General features: G+C 42.3%; 1 protein-coding gene across 1 annotated transcript; it reads right to left on the bottom strand.

The window, feature by feature from the left end:
- Window positions 1-361: 361 nt before the first annotated feature.
- Snupn (snurportin 1) lies at window positions 362-19,716 on the bottom strand. Its single transcript, XM_046428116.2, has 9 exons — window positions 19,592-19,716; window positions 14,181-14,343; window positions 9,204-9,348; window positions 8,432-8,536; window positions 8,098-8,194; window positions 6,307-6,404; window positions 4,049-4,126; window positions 2,396-2,476; window positions 362-954 (listed from the first exon to the last, which is right to left on the bottom strand). The coding sequence occupies exons 2-9, from the start codon at window positions 14,336-14,338 to the stop codon at window positions 634-636; spliced, it is 1,083 nt and encodes a 360-aa protein (XP_046284072.1). The 5' UTR covers window positions 14,339-14,343; window positions 19,592-19,716; the 3' UTR covers window positions 362-633.
- Between the last annotated feature and the right edge of the window lie 1,221 nt (window positions 19,717-20,937).

Here is a 20,937-nt window from a genome sequence, read left to right as displayed (position 1 = left end):
CAGGAACCAAGTTTTTCCACCTCAAAAACCTACTTGACAACTCAGGTTCATCTCCTGGTAGGAGCTCAAACATCTGTGGCAGGAATGAACCCCATTAGCGTTTTATCTTTGGCAATGTCTAAACCAAAGAAAATCACACTTGTCTTCTCAGAAGAGGGAACATATTCAAATACCAAGAATTGCAGTTCCTGGTAAGACCTTTCAGAAAATGCCGTTACCAACAGCAGCAACTGAAACTCAGCAGAATGTTGGAGTGCTAAAAAGGGTGAAATAGGGAGACCTGAATAGTCATGGTAAGTAGTCCAGGTGGGGGAAGTGATGGAGATTCAAGGCTGTCTAAAATTTAAGAATCACAAACAAGTTCTTTCTTAAGAATTATATATATTTACACTGTGGATCTGAGATATGTTTAATCATAGTAGAAGCTGTTCAAATCAATCTAAATCCACCCAACCTGGGCCCTCCTCTGCTGTTTGAGCCTGCATTTCAGATAGGAGATAAGCTGCTTCCAGATGGACTGACCTTTGGAAATTCCATTCTAAAAAGAAATCACCAGTTATTGTCACTGTCTTCTTCTCCAGTCTTCCTTCTGGGGCTAAGACCCATCTTGTGACCTAAAGGAAGCTGCCCTCTTTAGTTTTCCATGAGACTTCCAGGGTGGTCTGGGCTATGGGAAGGCCCCTTCAGCTTGGGGGTGGACAGGTGTTCAAGCTCATAGTGCCCATTCTCGGAGGTCTTGTGTGGAAGTTCCTTCATGCCCTCCTTCTGGCTCCTCTTGTGCTCAATAATTTGCTGGAGCTGGTGCCCAGCATATTCTGGCTTGGTGGTTAGTGGTCCAGCCGGCACAGCCACACCAAGAACATCTGACACCATGTATGGGCGCAGCCAGCCCACCAAGGGAGTGCTTCCAGGGCTATAGTGGGTCTGCTTGTGGTAGAAGAGAAGTCCATCTACCTAAAAGAGGGGAAATTGGGGATCACAATGACATCTGGGGCCACATCTCTCTTCCAAGAGAGCCTAGACACACAGAGGCAGCTCTTGTGTACATTTACTGCATTCAGAGGAAAAGAGTCCTTGCTTCTAACATGTGCAGTTTCTCTGAATAAAGAAATGGTCTAAAAGCTAAAATTTAGAAAAGAAAAACATAAAATAGCATTTTCCTATTTACAGAATGATTTCCTATCCACTATTTCACCCTCTTACCCACCAAAAGAGTATTTGAGAGAAAGCTACTAGGTCTTGGGGAGTTCTGAGGGTCTCCCTGAAACACATGGTGAGTATAAAGCAGAAATTCAACTTGAGCCCAGGTCCTCTGTATCCAAATTCCAGATATTTTGCACTACTCCACAGTCTCTGTGTTCAGGCTGAGGGCCCCATGAACAAAGTCAGGGAAACTAGGTATGTCCTCTGAAGTGCAGAACTGCTGAGCACAGGGACCAGGCTATGTAGAAGCCCTGCTTCCCCAGATACTGTCAGCTGCCTAAACCTCCCCCTAAAATGTTTGCAAGCCATATTCTGGGAAACTCAGTTTTCTCAACGGGAAGACCTCCTACAGTCCCATATTTTCTTTTCCATGATTCAGTGACTCATCTCTAAAAAGCATTTATTGCCACTAGGGTATAAGGGATATAAATAAAGATAGTGTTCCTACCACCTTCTTAATTGACTTCCAGAAATGAAGGCAACTCAGCCTGTGCCATTTCCTCATTCAGGAAGCTGTGATCCTTTTGTAAAATTATAGACAGTTCAAGCAAATACTTGGGGTGAGTAGGCAGAATTTTAAATGGTGTGATGGGAAAAGGAAATTCTGCTTGAGCCTGGAGTGGGTAACTATAGTTTCTAAAGATGAAAAAAGACTGCCCAGGACCTAGGAGCTTCTGGTGTCAGGAAACATTCAGAGATATAACAGGGTGAGTGCTGTTAAAATTGGATGATTTGGTCACCCTGCTCTCACACCACTGCTCAGCAGGTAGTGCCATTTATACTTTGGCCAAAAAGAGGATTAGAGATTCAAACATTTGTTTGGGTCAGTCACAGATGACCTTTTACTTTATGACCACTATGGCAGTCAAACAAGAGGCCTATTTCTTAAGCTTGTAGCAGGAAGAGACATACAGAAGGACCTAGGAATGGAAAACCTTGCTACTACGGACCTCAGTTTCTCAGAGGGAGTTGGATGATCTGTCCTTTAATGCAGCTCTGGCTCTGGCATTCAGATTATCTAGCAGGGGTGGAACTCAAGCTCTAAAGGGCAGCAAGAACATCCTTTCCCAGGAATCCATTTTCAGCACTGTTCTAATGCTCTGACACAGCAAAAGATATCTTAAGATCTCATGTAACTAAGTCTCTCTGTATCCTACAACCATGAAAGCAATAATGACAATGGTCTCATTACCTCAAAAGGGAAATCCATAGATAGCACCTTACACAGACTCTCAGGGGTACAAGGAAAATTCTTTAGTCCCACAAATTTAAACTGAAATATAAATTAGATCAAATAGTTAGTACAAGTTACAAATGCGATTGGTTATAGTTTTCAGGGGCTGGGGACGTATCTCAGTTGGTAGAGTGCTTGCCTCACATGCACAAGGCCCTGAGTTCAATCCCCAGCAATACACAAAAAAAGAAGTTTCAGTCTCATCTTTCCCTATCTGCTCCCAACCACCTTCCCTCAAAGGTTCCCAACCTTCCATTACACACAACAATCATCTGGGAGGGAGGAAGGAGGTAGAGAATCAAGGGAGCTTTTAAAAATTATTAATGCAAGCCAGGCAATGGTGGTACATACCTGTAATCTCAGCAACTCCAGAGGCTGACTAGGAGGATCACCTATTTGAAAACAGTCTGGGCAACTTAGAGAGACCATTTCAAAATAAAAAGGTCTAGGAGAGCTCCCCTGGATTCAATGCCCATTACAGGCCAAAAAAAGAAAATATATATATATATTCATCTCAGGTAAGTCACACCCTGAAATTCTTACTGAACTGGTCTATGATAAGGTCTGGGTTGATTTGTTTTGTTTTTGTAGTGCTGGGGACACAACCCAGGAACATGTGCATGCTAGGTAAATGCTCTACAACTAAGCTACACCTCGGCTCTTACCCTAGTAATTATTAAAAACACAAATGGAATTCAAATCTGGATGACTGTTAAGTCCATACTCTTCTCATTGTACCATGCTGACTCAAAAAAGATCATTTCAATGTGGAGAGAGAATTAGGAATGTGAAGAGAAATCTTTGCTCCCTACACTTTTTTTAAAAATACTTTTTAGTTGTAGATGGACACAATACCTTTATTTATTTATTTATTTATTTATGTGGTGCTGAGGATTAAATCCAGGGCCTTCCACATTCAAGGCAAGCACTCTACTCTGAGCTACAACCCCAACTCATGCTCCCTAGACTTCTAACAGAGAATTAATATCTAGAATATATAAAGAACTCAAAACATTTTACACCAAAAAATAACCCAATTAATAAATGGCCAAATGAATTAAACAGACACTTCTCAGAAGAAGAAATACAAATGGCAAACAAATATATGATATTCAACATCAATAGCAATTAGGGAAATGCAAATCAAAACTACACAGACTGGAGCGGGGGAGGCTGGGGTTGTGGCTCGGTGGTTGAGCGCTTGCCTCACATATGTGAGGCAATGGGTTCGATCCTCAGCACCACATAATAAATAAATAAAATAAAGATATTTTTTAAAAAGAGTTCAGAGCCTCTTATTAAAAAAAAATGTGGAAAAGATGGGCATGGTAGCACATGTTTGTAATCCCAGTGGCTTGGGAGACTGAGGCAGGAGGATCCCAAGTTCAAAGCCAGTCTCAGCAACTTAGTGAGACCCTATCTCAAAAAAAAAAGTAAAAAAGATTTGGAGATATGGCTCAGTGATTAAGCACCCTGGGTTCAATCCCTGGAATCAAAAGGAAAAAAAAAAAAGTAGGAAAAAAGATCATTTCATTTAGAATGATTATATTTAGATAACAGATCAATCCTTATCCCTATAAAGAATTCTCTGATCCTAACACTAAGTCTTACAGGATTGAGCGTGGTTTTCTCGCCCAGTCCTTCTTCTTCCGGCAATTTTGAATGCATCCAGTAGAATCGGAAATCAGTCTGCATAGAAAAGGGACATAGAAAGACGAAATACTGGTCATCTCAAACTCTTTTTTTTTTAATACTTATTTTTTAGTTTTTAAGTGGACACAATATCTTTATTTTATTTTAATGTGGTGCTGAGGATCTAACCCAGTGCCTCACACATGCCAGGCAAGCATTCTACCACTGAGCCACAACCCCAGCCCATCATTTCAAACTCTTTCAAACTCTTTAAGTGGGGGGGGGGGGGGCACCCAATTCTAAATAGCTACTTGACTTACAAAGACCTATTCCCTTCTGTCATTATCCCTCTTTCATTTAAAACCATAAGGTCAGCAAGAAGATTATCAAATCCTTCAAGATTTTCTTCCTTAAAACTCAACAGGACTATTAATAGCAACAAAGCCAACATTTATCACTGAAGGCCTACTTTCATAATATAATATAATTAATCTTCAATCACCCTCTGGGAGTTGTATCACATTATCTCCATTTTATAGGTGAGGACTCTTGAGGATAAGAGAAGTTAAGTCACTTGCCCAGGTACACAGAGAAAATAATGTGTGACCTAGGACTCTTCAACTCCAAAGAACATTATGTAACCCCTCTTCTTTATATTAGGCCTGACTATTAGAAACTATGATACAGTTGAAACTTTTCAGAAACTATTTTATTCTCTGAATCAGTGACATGTATCCTTCTATACTTATGTTGAACTTTATCATTCTTTCAAATTGTGTTCTTTTTGGAAATTAAAAATTAAAAGCACACATACAGCCTTTTTTTTCCCCTGGTGGTACTGGGGACTGAACCCAGAGGCACTCTACCACTGAACTACACTAGGCATCTTTTCTTTATATTATAAAAATATAAGTGGTTTTAGTTACCAAATTTATAGGCTGTGATGAAACATCCTTCAACAGAATTAAAGGAAGACATGTGCTGGACCGAATTTACATTCATAGGTGTAATCTTGCCTCTGTATTTGGGCAAGGTACTTAACATCTGAGGATCTCAGTTTTTCATATCTACACAAGGATAATAGTAGTACTTGCCTTACAGATTATTGCAAGGGATTTAATGCATTAATGCCACAAAGTGTTTAGCAATATATATCCTAATTGCTAGGGGCTGGGATATAGCTCAGTTGGTAGAGTGCTTGCCTTGCATGCACAAGGACCTGGGTTGTAATCCCCAACACCACAAAAACAAAACAAAACAACAAATCCTAACTGCAAATGTTTAAGGATCACTTGAGAATTCTGGCACCACCTGGCAAGATTTGGAAATCTACTGTGAGGTAATGCCTATGGAAAGAAACAGCCTGTGGTAACAATGTGATTCTCACACTTGAGCCTTCATGAAGATCACCTGGAGGCTGTTTAAAACTTTCAGGCCCACTCCCACCTGATGGTTCTGTAGGTTTGAGAATGTGCATTTCTAACAACTTTCTGATATGCCTGGTCTAAAGTCCACATATTGAGTACTAATATGAAAAACTAATTAACAAGGAGCAAAAGAGTACTACTATACAACAGAAACAACACAGGGCGTAATGTTAACAGCCATGAGGCCTAGTGCACATCCAGCCTCACTCTGATCACTGCAGCAGTCACCACAAGAAGCACCAAAGTGAGAAAATGTTGGGGAAGGTGAAACTAGAGGGGGAGTAGTGGGCCTCTTCTCACTTGGAAAGCTGTCCTTGTAGAGCTAGAGCCTTTGAGATTTGAGGCTTTCTATAATATCACGGAGGCCCTGGCATCTTCAGGGTCAGGATGTGGTTGGTGAAGGAGTGGAGGTTGAGGGGGTCTATTTGATGGTGACTTGCATTCCACCCTCTCTTCCTGGTCCCATCCCCACAAGGTGGCATCTTCCTTGCTCCACAGTCTTCCCTACAGTCACCCTCCTATTCTCTGGAGAGAAGTGAGGGAGTGGCCTCAGCAGCTACAGGCCCGGCCTACACTTCTGCTGTTTTTCCTCCTTGCAAGAACTGCTATCCTTCCCTTAGTTCCTCCTACTTCTTTTTCAAAACTAAGCTAATTTAAACACTAAGAGATGCAGGGAGCATTAGATAATGTTCTTGATATACCACATCCTGTACACACCAAGAAGTTGGTCACGTATCAAAGCCACATGTTGAGCCACTTTCCTGGAGAGGAAAAGACAGAAAAAAACATGAGGGGAGTATCAATCCTTACCTGGCAGTCATAAAAAGGGTGTCCTCGCCAGCACATCACATCTAGAACATAGTAGGTCTGATTCACCTCACTGTAAATGCAATCCAGAATGGTGTACTCTGGAGACAAAAGGCAAAAAGTCAGGATTCCACTTCCAACCAGGGTTCCCTCCACCACAATCTAGGGAACCCCATTCTAGATAAAAACTCAGTGCTTGCAACAAGTCAGCACTAGAATTAACAATTCATTAGGGAAAGCATTCTTCACGGCCCCTTCTGGCTACCTGGTACACCTTAACCCATTATGTTCATTATCCTATATGGAATTGAAAACTTAGGACTTAATGGGTTAAGGGTGACATGGATACACAGGTCAAAAGGAATCAAGACAATGCTTCACTCAAGTGGGAATTCTCAACTTTTAATTATTTGGTACTAGAGACTGAACCCAGGGAAAATTTACCACTGAGCTACATTCCTAACCCTTTTTATTTTTATTTTGAAACTGGGTCTTGCTCAATCTCTGAGGCTGGCCTCAAATTTGTGATTCTCCTGCCTTAGCCTCCTGAGTTGCTAGGATAGAAACATGTACCACTATGCCCAGCAGGAATTCTGAACATTTAGACAAATTGGAACATTACAGAAACAAACTCAAATTTTAAAGCAAGTTATCTTCCATTTTGGTTTAATTTATTTATTTATTTTTTTTTTTTGAGAGGGGTCTCACTGTGTTGTCAGGTTGGTCTCAAACTCCTGAGCTCAAGTTATCTTCCTGCCTCAGACTCCCAAGTAGATATATTAGTAAATGGTAATACATACCTGGTTTACAACTACTTGTTTGTTTTGTTTGTTTGTTTGTTTTCCATTACTGGGGACTGAGCCCAAGGCCTTGCAGTATTAGTTCGCTATGTCTCCAACTCTTTTATTTTTTATTTTTTCATTTGATTTTAAGACAGGGTCTCACTAAGTTGCCCAAATTGGCCTCAGACCTGCCTCAGAAAGAAGATGGCATTACAGGTGTGTGCCACTGAGCCAGCTTACAATAACTTTTTAAGTTTCTAGATGCTTTGTTATAATTTAACTATAAATAGTCCCCCTTTAAGGAATTTATAATCCAATTAAGGAGATAAGATGGTCACAGAGGGAAGTCAAGGGCTAAACTATAGCCATGGACAAGTTATTTACCTTTATCTTAGCCTGGGCAGCTAGGCCAGGCAGGAGAAGATAAGGTTGGGTCAATGATAAAGGAGAAAGGGAATTCAGAAGGGAAGCCCAGCAGTGATTGTACCATGATATGTGACATTCTCTCAGGATCTTTACCCCAAAATCTGCATCTGTCATCTTATAATGGAAGTCCAAAGGCATGCTGACCTTAACTCAGAGATTTACTGCCCAGCAGGACTCAGGGTTGTATCTCTTCTACAACTGAGGAGGAATGACTTTGAATGGGAGAGCCTGAGTTCAGGGATCAGTACAGTGTCTGTGTGCAGTTTTAAGTATGCTTTCAAAGTGAGTCCTTAACAACTAGCCAAGCAACAGACACTGTCTTGAACTGAATATAAAACTTAGTAAACAAGCTGAGCAAAATGGCACATGCCTGTAATCCTGATGGCTTAGGAGGCTGAGGCAAGAGAATCACAAGTCAAAGCCAGCCTTTGCAAAAGTGAGGCACTAAGCAACCCAGTGAGACCCTGTCTCTAAATAAAATGCAAAATAGGACTGGGATGTGGCTCTATGTTTAAGTGCCCCTGAGTTCAATCCTGGGTTCAAAAAAAAAAAAATTACTTAGTAAGCAGGCATCTTATGTAAGTACCTTTTGCATTTGTTGAGTTTCTCCTATTGCCTCCTGGCAGAAGGGAAGAAAACTTGTTGACACAGTAGCCACTCTTGGTATAGGCACTGGTAGAACCCTGTGGGAAGAAAGCAACCATTCTTGTTAGGCATCCAGGTCTTCTCACCCTCTTGCTTCCTCATTGTGCAGGGGTGTAATTGGCCCAAGATGGCTCTCAACACATCCTTCCTGCAGGAAAGCATTTCAAGCCCCATTCCAGGCACAACTGCCAGAGCAGATGAGAAAAATGAAGCACAAAAAATCCCTCACACCATACACCAGGCCGGCTAACAGAGAGTAGGAGGCAGCTACTCACCCTGGAGGCCACAATAAGGGCTCTTTTTCCAACAGGGCACACCACCACAATCCATTCTTGTCCCAAATCTGAAGGAACATCAATTAACCACTCAGAGAGCATCAACTGGGAACACAAAAAATGCCATTATAAGCAGGGGTTGCTGCTCAAATGTTACAAGGACAAAGCGTTCATGTCCTACATGCACAATACATATACAAGTAAAAGAACAGAAAAGCCAGCAGAGGGGACTTCTACCCGGGTGCTCACAGTAGTTGAGCCAGTCTCCTGCACAACTGACTGGATGGAAGCCACTTACTTGAGACTCAGCTTCTCTCCTCAGTGCTATCACCTACATCAATGCAGGGCTTACTATCTCATTTCCTGGACCAAGGTGGTAGGGCCCTTTTCCTTTCCTTACTTTACCCATCTCCTTCCAGTTTCATAACTATTATGATCCAGAGGCTACACCTCAGGGATGAATAAGGTACTTGATTTTATCTTATTTATTTGTGTATTACTATTATGTTTTGGTCCTGGGGACTCAAGCCAGGGGCACTATACCACTGAGTTATATTCCTACCTCTTTTTATTTTTTGAGACAGGGTCTTTTAAATTGCCAGGCTGGCCTCAAAACTTGTAATCCTCCTGCCTCAGCCTCCCAAGTTGCTGGGATCACAGGCATGCACTACCAAGCTGGGCTCACCCACCCCTCTTTATGGTAGCATTTATTTCAGTGGGCTTTGACTGCATTGTACAGGAAGGTGGGTCTAATCATCTCTGGACCACGCACTTGATTCGCATAACGTTTTGGTAACTTCTTGCAAGTGTCAATGTCCATTTCTTCATCATCTTTCTTGTCTTCTTCCTCACTCTCCACCCCTGTCCAATCATCTTCAGCCAGTCTCCTGGCATGGTTCACATAATCCAGCCGCTTCCTGGAATGAAAAAAAAGGCATAGGCTCAAAGGATTTAAAATCAGCATACTATAGTGACACAGCCACATCAATGTTCACAGCAGCTCAATTCACAATAGCTATGGAACCACCCTAGGTGCCCTTCAATAGATGAATGGAAAAAGAAAATGTGGGGGCTGGAATTGTGATAAGTGCGTGGTAGAGCGCTCCCCTAGCACGTGTGAGACCCTGGGTTTGATCCTCAGCACCACATAAAAAAAATAAATAAAATAACGGTATTGTGTCCAAATACAACTAAAAAAAATAAATATTAAAGAAAAAAAGAAAATGTGGTATATTTACACAATGGAATATTACTCAGCCATAAAGAAGAATGAAATCATAGCATTTGCTGATAAATGGATGGACCCAGAGAATATCATGCTAAGTGAAATAAACCAATCCCATGTTTGTGGATGCTGACTCACAACGGAGGAGGAGGAGTGGAGGTTCATGGGATTGGACAGGAGAGTGGGGGAAAAGGAGGGGGGATAGAAATGGGAAAAACAGTAGAATAAATCGGACATAACTTTCCTATGTTCATATATGAATACATGACCAGTGTAACCATGTACAACCACAAAAATGGGAAGTTATACTACACATATGTATGATACATCAAAATACATTCTATTGTCGTATATAACTAAAATGAACAAATAAAAAAAAATAGGTTGGGCGTGATCAGTGCATGCTACACACATGTGTGAAAATATCACACTGAATGCCAGTAGAATGTACAATTAATATGTGTTAATCAAAAATAAAAAGGAGGAGCTGGGGATGTGGCTCAAGTGGTAGTTTGCTTGCCTAGCATGCGTGAGGCACTGGCTTCGATTCTCAGCACCACATAAAAATAAAATAAAGATATTGTGTCCACCAAAAAAATAAATAAATAAAATAAATAAGCTGTTACATTTTAGACAGAAACATCCTATAATGAAAAAGATTTCATTTAATTCAAAGGCTCCAGATTTGGGAGCAACTTGGGGATTTGGGTGGGAGTAAGAAATATGGAATTTCCTTTGCAAAGCCAAACTAATGGCTGCCTCCTCATAGATCCTAAATAGGGAACCCCCCTGAACAGACACAGCCTTCCTCTGAATTTCCTAAGAATGGAAAAAGTAAGATATTTAAAGGAATTTGCAACGTTCACTAACTGTATAGGCTGAGCCCACCCTCACACCACCCACCCCAGGTGAGAACTGACATTTCCTGCCTGGCAGACACTGTTTCCAAAGGCCCTAGGATGAGAGAGAGGAAACAATGAGATGCAGTGAGAAGTCTAAAACAGGACAGCTTCTGGGGATTTCCACTTTACACAGCTTTCAGAGGAGAAGCCAGGCCTCTCTTCAGTTTCTAACTTTCAAAAAGAGCCACTTAAGTGCTGGGGTTGTGGCTCAGCAATAAAGCGCTCACCTAGTACATGTGAGGCCCTGGGTTCAATCATCAGCATCACATGTAAATAAATAAAGTAAAGGTATTGTGTCCAACTACAACTAAAAAATAAATATTTTGGGGAAAAAAAAGAAGAGCCACTTAGTTTACAATTTTATCTTTTACTTTACATTATTATTATTACTATTATTATTATTATTATTATTTTAACTGTATGTTCTAGAAAGGTTGGGAAATTATGAGGCTAGAAAAAGCAATTTCTGGAACCTAAGTGTTTTAAATTGATTTGGAAATGTACCTCCTAAACTTGATTTCCTCAAAGCAATGTAAGAATTAAACCACTGAGGCAGTGAACCAGCATAACTGTTTTCTTCTTTTCCTATTTTTCTTTTTTTAAAACAGTACTGGGAATTCAACCCAGCCCCACACAAGCACTTTACCATTGAGCCTTAAGCTTCTAGTATTTATTTATTATTTTGATACAGGGAATTAAACTCAGAGGTACTCGACCACTGAGCCACACCCCCAGCCCTATTTTGTATTTTATTTAGGAACAGCGTCTCACTGAGTTGCTTAGAGCCTTGTTTTTGCTGAGGGTGGATTGAACTCATGATCCTCCTCCCTCAGCCTCCTGAGCCACTGGGATTATAGGTGTAAGCCACTGCAGCCAACCTATTTTTTATTTTTGAGACAGGGTCTCACTAAGTTGCTGAGGCTGGCTTTGAACTTGCAATGTGCAACCACAATAGCACCCAACTGGTTAACTGGTTTCTTCTTACTCCTCTTCCCCCCCCCCCCCCCCCCCCCCACCCCCGTCTTTTTAAATTGTGAGACAGGGTCTCACTAAGCTGCCCAGGCTGGCCTTGAACTTGCAATCCTCCTGCCTCAGCCTGCTGAGTCCCTGGAATTACATACATGCACGATAGCACCCAGATGATTTCTTCTTAAATTCACATGTTCATGCCCATTCATTCGAATTTGCATACCTGAGAGAACATATGAAAGCACAATGGTCTTTTATTTCAAGAACAAAAGACAGCAAATATATTCCTACATGTGTGAAAGGATGTATATCTGTGGTTATTTCCTAGGCATTGTTTATAATCACAAAAGAAGGAAACTACCCAGATGCCCATCAGTAGGGGAATGATAAGGTTACATGTAAACAAACAACCAATGGAATACCTGGCACCATAAAAGGGGATGATACGGCATTTTTATGAACTGATATAGAAGCTCTCAAAAATAAATAAATAAATAAACACTATTAAATAAATATACAATAGTGTAGAGTACACTACTACGTGTATTTTAAAAATAATAGGGTTGGGGCTGGGGATGTAGCTAAGTGGTGGAGCGTCTACCTTGTATGTGTAAGGCACTGGGTTCAATTTTCAGCACCACATAAAAATAAAAATAAATAAAATAAAGGTATTGTGTCCCTCTACAACACCCCCACACACACGCATATATATAATATAAAATAATAATAAGCCAGGCACAGTGCTGGCTGCCTGCCTGTAATCCCAGCGACTCGGGAGTCTAAGGCAGGAGGACCTCTAGCTCAAAGACAGTCCACCAACTCAGCGAGGCCCTAAGCAACTCAGCAAGACTCTGTCTCTAATAAAATATGAAAAAGGGCTGGGGATGTGGCTCGGTGATTAAGTGTCCCTGAGTTCAATCCCTGGTACCAAAAATAATAATAATAAGCAATAATAATAATAATAGTGGGTATAGCTCAGTGGTAGAATACCTGCCTAGCATGCATGAAGTTCAATCTCCAGCATTGTAAAAAATTAAAATTAAAAAAAAAATTTATATATACAATCAAACACACTTGCTCATATCTACACAGAATATCTTTGGAAAGAAAACTAATAGTTCAGGAAAGAAACTGGGCAACTAGGGGACAAAATAGGGAGGGAAGTTTTTCAACATGTATTCTTCTACAAACTTTGAACTACATGAATGAATATATTTCCTATTCTAAAATAATAAAGTAAAATTGAAAAAGGGGGAGGATTATTTCTTCCTGGTGTGCTAGAGTGGGCCACAAAGAGGGACATGAAACTAGATCTGGATTCCAGGCCTGTCATATTAGTCCCCATACTTCTGCACCTTGTTCTCTGGATGATCCTTCAAATCTTCAGCTGTCTCCTCTGATCTTTGACTCTGTTCTTCAGTCAGGGGCTTCCTTCTGTGCTGCCCACCAAAAGGGAAACTCAGACCCAGGCTGACATTGGTGCTAGGTGGACCCACAGAGGAAGAAAGCAAATGGTCTACAGTGAAGCGAGGCTGGGCTTCCCCACCCAGTTCTCACAGCCAGCCAGTTGCTGGTTCTTATTCTCACATTCTAGCCCCACTCTCCTCCCCCTCTACCTGGACTTCATCAGCAGGGAGGGTACATTTCCACTTCTTGCATTTCCAGGAACAGATGAGGACAGAGCCCTGCCTATACTTCCATGCTTGTATTTTAATTGAGGAGGAACAATAAACACATACAGGTGAGTATCCCTTACTGAAATGCTTGGGATCAGAAATGTTTCGGATTTTGGAATATTTGTACATAGATAATGAGATATGGGATGGGACCCAAGAAAGAGAGAAACAGAGACAGACAGGGAGGAAGGAAGAAAACAGGAGAGGAAAATAGGAGTGATCTCGGAATGTAATCTGCAAGCAACTGAGGAGACATAGGGAACCATCTCTGTCAAACACATCCAGGGATGCAGCACTGGACAAAATATAGACTCTATGGAAACTGCAGTAGTTAATAGTTTCTCCCAGTCCCTAATTGCTTAATTTATGATCCAGAAGAGGCACACACCACACTGAGAATAAAATACAGGTCCTGTCTTCAAAACAGCCCAACCTCAAACACTTCTATTCTGCTCTCTTCCCCTGTTTGTTCATTTTGGCACTTACAATTAAGAGTATGGAAGACATTTCCTCAGATTCCCTAAGGAATTGTTTGTCTTGAACTCCCAAGGGCTCCACAGAACATTTGGGGTAAATGCAGACGGGAAGACCACACCAATACCAGAATTCAGAGCGTGGGAGAAGCCACACATAAGCAGCCCTCAGAATGTGGGGAGTGGAAGTCTAGGTGTGGCTTTCACAAGTCCCTAAATTGCAAAGCTCCATACTGTTGCCAGGAAAAACAGCAAAATTTAACCAAATAACTGAGCTTTTCTTTCAAGTTTTAGTCTCTTCCTACTTCCTCTTTTTTTCCTAAAATCTGAACATTAAGGATACCTAACTCTGCCAGGATTTACCCTCCCAAATCTATTGGCAGAAAGATCAATCTACAAATAGTCTATTTTTGAAAGGGTTCTGTAGAGACAAGCCTAGACACCCCTGAATCATTCTCAGCTCCCAGAATGAAGAAAGAAGCCAAGGAGTTAAAGCATCCTTACAATTTCTGCAGTTCCAGTAACCGGCGGCGCCGCTCACTCTGCTCCAAGGAACTGTATTTGGACTTGTATTGGGATAGGCGGGGGTGTGGGGCAGCTGTGCTGTTCAGATCTTGAGACACAGAAAAGCTACTAGCCAGGGCTTGACTCAGCTCTTCCATCTTCCCTATTAAAAAAAAAAAAAGAAAATGGTTCATTCATTCATATCATCCTGGGTATACAGGCAGTTGTGATGTAATATAATGGCTACCTTCCCAAAATACACCACTTCATCTAAAATCACAATTTTTTCCATAGTGAAAAAAAGGAAATTAAAAGGTAAATGAGTTACACATCAGCATTAACAATGTTATTTTCTAATGATATTTTGATAATGATCATGATAGCTCTGAATGCATAAACCTAATATAAATCACTAAGCAAATTTATTCCATCATAGGGCTGGGATTGTGGCTCAGTGGTAGAGCGCTCGCCTCGTGTGTGTGAGGCACCACATAAAAATGAATAAATAAAGGTATTGTGTCCAACTACAACTAAAAAATAATTTTAAAAAAATTTATTCCATCATCAAATCATCCTTTTGTTTCCCATAACCATGAACTGTCATTCATTTTTTTTTTTTTAATTGAGAACCAAACTCAAGGGCACTCTACAACTGAGTTACATCCCCAGTTGTATTTTGAGATAGGGTCTCACTAAACTGCCTAGGGCCTAAGTTGCTGAGGATGGCCTCAAATTTGCAATTCTTCTGCCTCACAGCTTCCCAAGTCTCTGGGATTATAGTTGTGCACCATCGCACTCAACTTGTTGTTCATTTTTACCACTGGACATCTAGTTATGTGACCAAGCTTCTAATTTTTTCCTGAGTAGTTCTAAATGGCCATCATTCAATAACATTGTCAATATAAATTTTATGCAACTGGCTAATTATGTAATAAATGTCTTTTTGTTTTGCTTTTTTTTTCTTTTTCCCCAGTTCTGGGGATCAAATCCAGGGCCTCAGTTGGGCCAGGCAAATGCTCTACCACTGAACATTTCCAACCCAAATAAATGCCAACTCATTTTCAGGAAATTTAGCTCCAGAAGAAACATGTTCTGGCGCCCCTAGAGGAAGACAGGAGAAGCCAAAAAAAAAACCAACCAAACTTAACAGTTACTTTCTCATTTTATGTTTTGTTTTTGAGGGGCTGAATGGTTTCAGGTTTCAGGGTTACCTATGTGAGACTCACTTCAAAAAGGGTTAGGGTGTGGAAGGTTGCCTAAAAGAGAATGCCAGCTACTCTAGTACAAAGAATTTACACATGGTACAATAGGGAAACAGGGAGTGTATGTCACATGGGAGACAAGACTACCCACATGAGCCCTAAAGGATGGAAGTGGAGAAGAAGAGGTAAAATGCTGGGCGTGCTGGCATAGGCCAGCAATCCCAGCTACTCAGAAGGCGAAAACAGGTGAATTGCAGGTTCGAGGCCAGCCTAGCAATTTGGTGAGGTACTAAGCAACTGAGCAAGATGCTGTCTCAAAATAAGTAAAAAGGGATGGGGATGTGGCTCAATGGTAAAGCGCCCCTGGGATTATAGTTGTACCTATACCTAGTATGAAAAAATTTAAAAAATGTTTTTAAAAAGAAAAGGAAAAGAAGTAAATTCACTTTTTATTCAAATTCCTATGAATGAAGTACTTACTGGGTGGACTAGGAGCTCAATAAAGGTTTCTTATAGCCTCAGACTATAACAAAACAGGAGCATTTGGGAGAAACCAGCTGAACTGGTCCCACCCTTCAGTTCTGGTGCAAATCAGAGAGTACCACCAATACTAAACCACCCATACCAGGTCCCACTGCTCTCAGCACCAAAATGAACAAGCTCATTCCAGAAGTTCCATAGTAAAAAATAAAACTCCAGGGGCTGGGGATATAGCTCAGCTGGTAGAGTGCTTGCCTAGCATGCACAAGGCCCTGGGTTCAATCCCTAGTACCACAAAAAATAAATATAAATAAATAAATAAGACTCCATACACTTCCACTTGGCCATTGAATTGTTTTGTTTTCTTTTTCCTCTGTCCTGGGGATTGAACCCAGTGGAGCACTACCACTGAACTACATTCCAAGCTCTTCATTTTTTGAGATAGTGCCTTGCTAAACTGCCCAACCTAGCCTCAAACTTGAGATACTCCTGCCTTAGACTCTCTAGTGTCTGGGATTAGTGTGTCATTCCATCAGATTCTAATGAGGTACTTTCTACTGCACACTTGATATCAGATTTTATCTTTCTTAATTTGAAGCATTTGACTGGGGTGGGTGGTACTTGGGATTGAACCCAGGGGCTCTTTACTACTAAGCTCCATCCCCAGTCCTTTTTATATTTGAGACAGTGTCTCACTAAGCTGCTTTGGGCCTCACTAAATGGCTAGGGCTGGCCTCGAATTTGCAATCTTCCCTCTTTAACTTCCAGAGTCACTAGGACTCACAGGCATGTACCACTGTGCTTGGTTGATTTTTTTTTTAAAGGAAATTTTAAAAAATTGCGGTTGAGAATGACAGGCACAATGGCGTGCGCTTGTAATCCCAGCAGCTCAGTAGGCTGCAGCAGGAGGATCATGAGTTAAAAGCCAGCTTCAGCAACTTAGTGAAATCCTATCTTAAAATAAAAATATAAAAAAAAAGCTAGGGATGTGGTTCAGTGGCTAAAGTGCTCCACAATTCAATTCCCAGTACCCCCCCTCAAAAAAAAACCAAAAAAACAGTGTGCTTACGGGACTATAGGAATAAGCACAGAGAGTTCTCAAAGGACTAGAAATGGAATCGCCATTATGACCCAGTGGTACCACTCCTTAGTATTTATCCTAAAGAATAAAAGTCAACATACTATAGCAATGCATGCATATTCATGGGTTTTGTTGTTGTTTGGGTTTTTTTTTTTTTTTTGGTGGTGCTAGGGATTAAGCCCAGAGCTTTATGCATGTGAGGCAAACACTCTACCAATTAAATTATACCCCCCGCCCACATATCCATGTTTGAACAGCACAATCCACAACGTCAAATTATATAACTAGTCTAGGTGTCCATCAACAGATGAATGGATAAAGAAAATGTGGTAGACATACACAGTGGATTTTTTTTTTGGGGGGGGGGGGGGGGGTGGGTACCGGGGATCGAACTTAGAGGCATTCAACCACTGAGCCACATCCCCAGCCCTATTTCTTGTATTTTATTTAGAGACAGGATCTATACTGAGTTGCTTAGTACCTCACAGTTGGTGAGGCTGACTTTGAACTCAAAATTCTCCTGTTTCAGCATCCCAAGCAGCTGTGATTACAGGGATTACAGGCGTGGGCCACAGCACCCAGCTACACAGTGGATTCTTATTCAGCCATAAATAAGAATGAAATGGGAGCCAGGCATGGTGACACATCTTTAATCCCAGCAGCTGGGGAGCCTGAAACAGGAAGTTTGCTTGAGTTCAAAGTCAGCCTCAGCAATTTAGTGAGGCCCTAAGCAACTCAGTGACCCCTGTCTCTAAATAAAATTTTTAAAAAGGGCTGGGGAAGTGGCTCAGTGGTTAAGTGCTGCTGGGTTCAATCCCAGGTACAAAAAAAAAAAAAAGAATGAAATATGTCATTTGCAGGAAAATGGATAGAATTTAAGAATTTAAGTAAGCCAAACTCAGAAAGTCGATGGTTATATTTTTAAAAAATATTTATTTTTTTAGTTGTAGTTGAATACAATATCTTCAATCTATTTATTTATTTTTATGTGGTGCTGAGGATCGAACCCAGGACCTCATCCGTGCTAGTCAAGCGCTCTACCGCTGAGCCACAACCCCAGCCCCAATGGTTATGTTTTATCTCATGTGTGGAAGCTAGAACTTAAAAATAAGGGGGGAAAGATAGGGAGAATCTCTTGCAAATCAAAGGGCTACCTGGTTGCTACATTAAACCCTGAATTGGCAACCTGTTACCAGGTTTCCTAATGACTGGCGAGAGCTGTTTTTTCTTCTTACTTGAAAAAAGCCTACTTTTTCACTTCGAAAAAAAAAATAATCAAAGGAAGATCAATAGAATGAAAGGGGACCAGGAGGAAAAGGGTAGGTAATGGGAGATGAATCTACCAAATTATAGAGTTCAATCTCCAGTAATGAAAAAAAATAATTCTTTAAAAATTATCTTTGGGTCTTAAAGTAATGACCAAATTCAGCTGGAAGCAGTGGCACATTCCTGTAATCTCAGCAACTGAGGAAGCTGAGGCAGAAGGATGCAAGTTTGAGGTCAGCCTAAGACTTTATCTCAAAATGGGGGTTGTAGCTAAGTGGTAGTGCTTGCTGAGGATGAATCAGGCCCTGGATTTACTGAGGAGTAGCATGCAAAAAAACTAATAAAAGACCAAATCCAAAGCATCTTTTTTTTTAAGTTGTTGATGGACCTTTATTTTAATTATTTGTATGTGATGCTGAGAATCGAACCCAGTGCCTCACACATGCTAGGCAAGCACTCCACCACTGAGCCACAGCCCCAGCTCCCCAAAGCATCTTCAATAGGCCTTTTCATTCTTTACTTTTGTTGTTGTGGTGGTGGTAGTGGGAATTGAACTCAGGGGCACTTGACCACTGCCCACATCTGCAGCCCAATTTTGTTTTTCTGCGGGGGGGTGGGGGGACAGGGTCTCACTGAGTTGCTTAGTGCCTTGCTGTTGCTGAGGCTGACTATGAATTCAAGATGTTCCTGCCTCAACTTCCCGAGCCGCTGAATTAGAGGCGTGTACCACCGCGCCTGGCTCATGCTTGATGTTAGCTCCCGATTTGCCAAGAACCACAAAATCGTTAAAATTGATGCCTCGGATACTAGGGCGGGTCCCTGCACCTTCCTGTTAAGGGCATCCTTGCTGGCTCTTATTCTTTCAGCCCATTCCACGGAAGGTTCCGTCCACAAGTGTTCAGACTGCGTCCCACGTGGACTCATCCTCCACTAGTTTCCACTAACTTCCCAAGATCTGACCCACCCAGGCCCCTCCTCCGCGCTGAGGCCCAGGCCCACTTCCTGTCCCCCTCCTCATCTCTGATGCCTCCACGTGTCCTCCGTCTCTTCCTACCCCCACGTGCCGGGCTCCTGCCCAGTGATTTTACCTGCTCCACTCGGCCGTACTCCCCGCCACCGCCCCGCAATGCCCTTCTCTAGCGATGGGGTCATCTAGGCCTTGCATGGTTCGCCCCTCCCCTACAAAAATGACCCTCAGGGCTTCTAGCCGGGCAGCCTGTACATAATTGCGGAAACACGCCAAAGGGGAGGCCCCGGCCTGGCTCTGCCTCTCCAAGGGCCGTCCCGGGAGCCGGAGAGCGGGACAGGTCAGAGGAGCCTTAGACGGATGATAAGGGGCAACTCGAGAACCGGCAAGACCCAAACTCGAACTCAGCACTCACCGGACTGAGGCGACAGTTGCACGCGCCGCCGCTGCCACCGCCCTCCCCGGGGATCGGCCAATCAGCTGCCCTGAAAGGGTCGGACCCGCCCCCTCGGCTGCCGTCGCGCCGCTAGGCCCACAGTCTTTGCGCCCGGAGTTTCCGGCTCCTCCCACCGTGGCGCACGCCGGAAGTTGGTTCGCTGCGGGCCGTTACTTCCGCCTGAAGGTCTCGGGCTTTTCCGGTCACTCACAGCTGGGTCCTGTTTTTGCGTTGCGCGTCCCGGCCCTCTCCAACAAGATGGCTTGACAAAGGCAAGACCCCACTCCTGGGTACAAGCTCCTCCCAGCCCCTTTCGCCAATAGGAGGAGCGGCGACCTCGTGGCCGGGCATTCAACGCCCTCCACTCCCTGGGTCCTGCCGCCTTCCCATATCTGCTCAGCCTGCTGCCTCTTCTCTGCATTTCTCTCACTCGGGCAGTGCTCGTTGTCTGGATGGCCCCGTCTGACATCCCAAGTCTTGGACTATTAAACGTCCCCTCCCCGTTCGCCCTTCCAACACCAGCAACTGCCTGGACTACTCCCTATTTGCTAGGTTTGGGAATTTCTCCTTCGTATTCGGCTGTGGACTTGGTAATGTGGCTTGATTCCTGTTTAGGGAGTCAGCATCCAGCACAAGGCATGGACTCAATAGACCCTCGATGAAAAAATGATTGAATTGGTGCAAGCTGTGGGACCAAGCAGCCGAGATTTAGGAGACCCCCTCAACTTGGATGCAGTTTCTGCAGGGTAGCACTAACTTAATGAGATGTAAAATAAAAAAAAAAAAACATGAATAGCTATTTATTGAATGCTGACATTGAGCCAGATACCGTGTTTTATAGGCATTAGTTCATTCAATCATCAAAACAGAGAGGTTAAGTACCTTAGCCAAAGCCACACAGCTCTTGAACCAAACATTTGAATTTGCTAGATATTTTAATATAGAGAATAGAGTGCCTATTATATACAATAGTAACATTCCTTCTACTCAGGAGGCTGAGGCCAGTCAATCCTATCCTGCAAATTCAGGGCCATTCTGGGCAACGTAGTCACCCTGTCTCCAAATCAAAAGGGCTAGGGAGTGTAGTTCAGTGGTAGAGTGTTTACCTAGGATGTTTGGAGCCTTGGGTTCAATCTCCAAGTTCCATTCTCAGTACCTCAAAGGGGTTGGGGGAAGCTGGCATATTTTGAATCTAAGGAATACCAAGATACGACTTATAAGGAATATCAAGATGTGGACCTGTTGGGCATATATTTTACGTACATACCACAATTTTGGTGCTAAAGGAAATTGGGGACCCTGGAAGACTAATCTTTGGGACCTCA

The sequence above is a fragment of the Marmota monax genome, unplaced genomic scaffold (assembly GCF_021218885.2).
Source record: "Marmota monax isolate L192 unplaced genomic scaffold, Marmota_monax_Labrador192_F-V1.1 WCK01_AAM20220418_F8-fsc00111, whole genome shotgun sequence".
NCBI classification, from domain to species: Eukaryota; Metazoa; Chordata; class Mammalia; order Rodentia; family Sciuridae; genus Marmota; species Marmota monax.
This window is presented reverse-complemented; position numbering and strand designations above follow the sequence as displayed.

Coding starts and splice junctions, on each gene's coding strand:
- Snupn (XM_046428116.2), bottom strand. CDS start 14,338: ATGGAAGAGCTGAGTCAAGCCCTGGCTAGTAGCTTTTCTGTGTCTCAA. Junction 8,195..8,431: donor CCCTTATTGTGGCCTCCAGG/GTGAGTAGCTGC, acceptor TTCTTCCCACAG/GGTTCTACCAGTGCCTATAC. Junction 4,127..6,306: donor ACCCTTTTTATGACTGCCAG/GTAAGGATTGAT, acceptor TTTTCTATGCAG/ACTGATTTCCGATTCTACTG.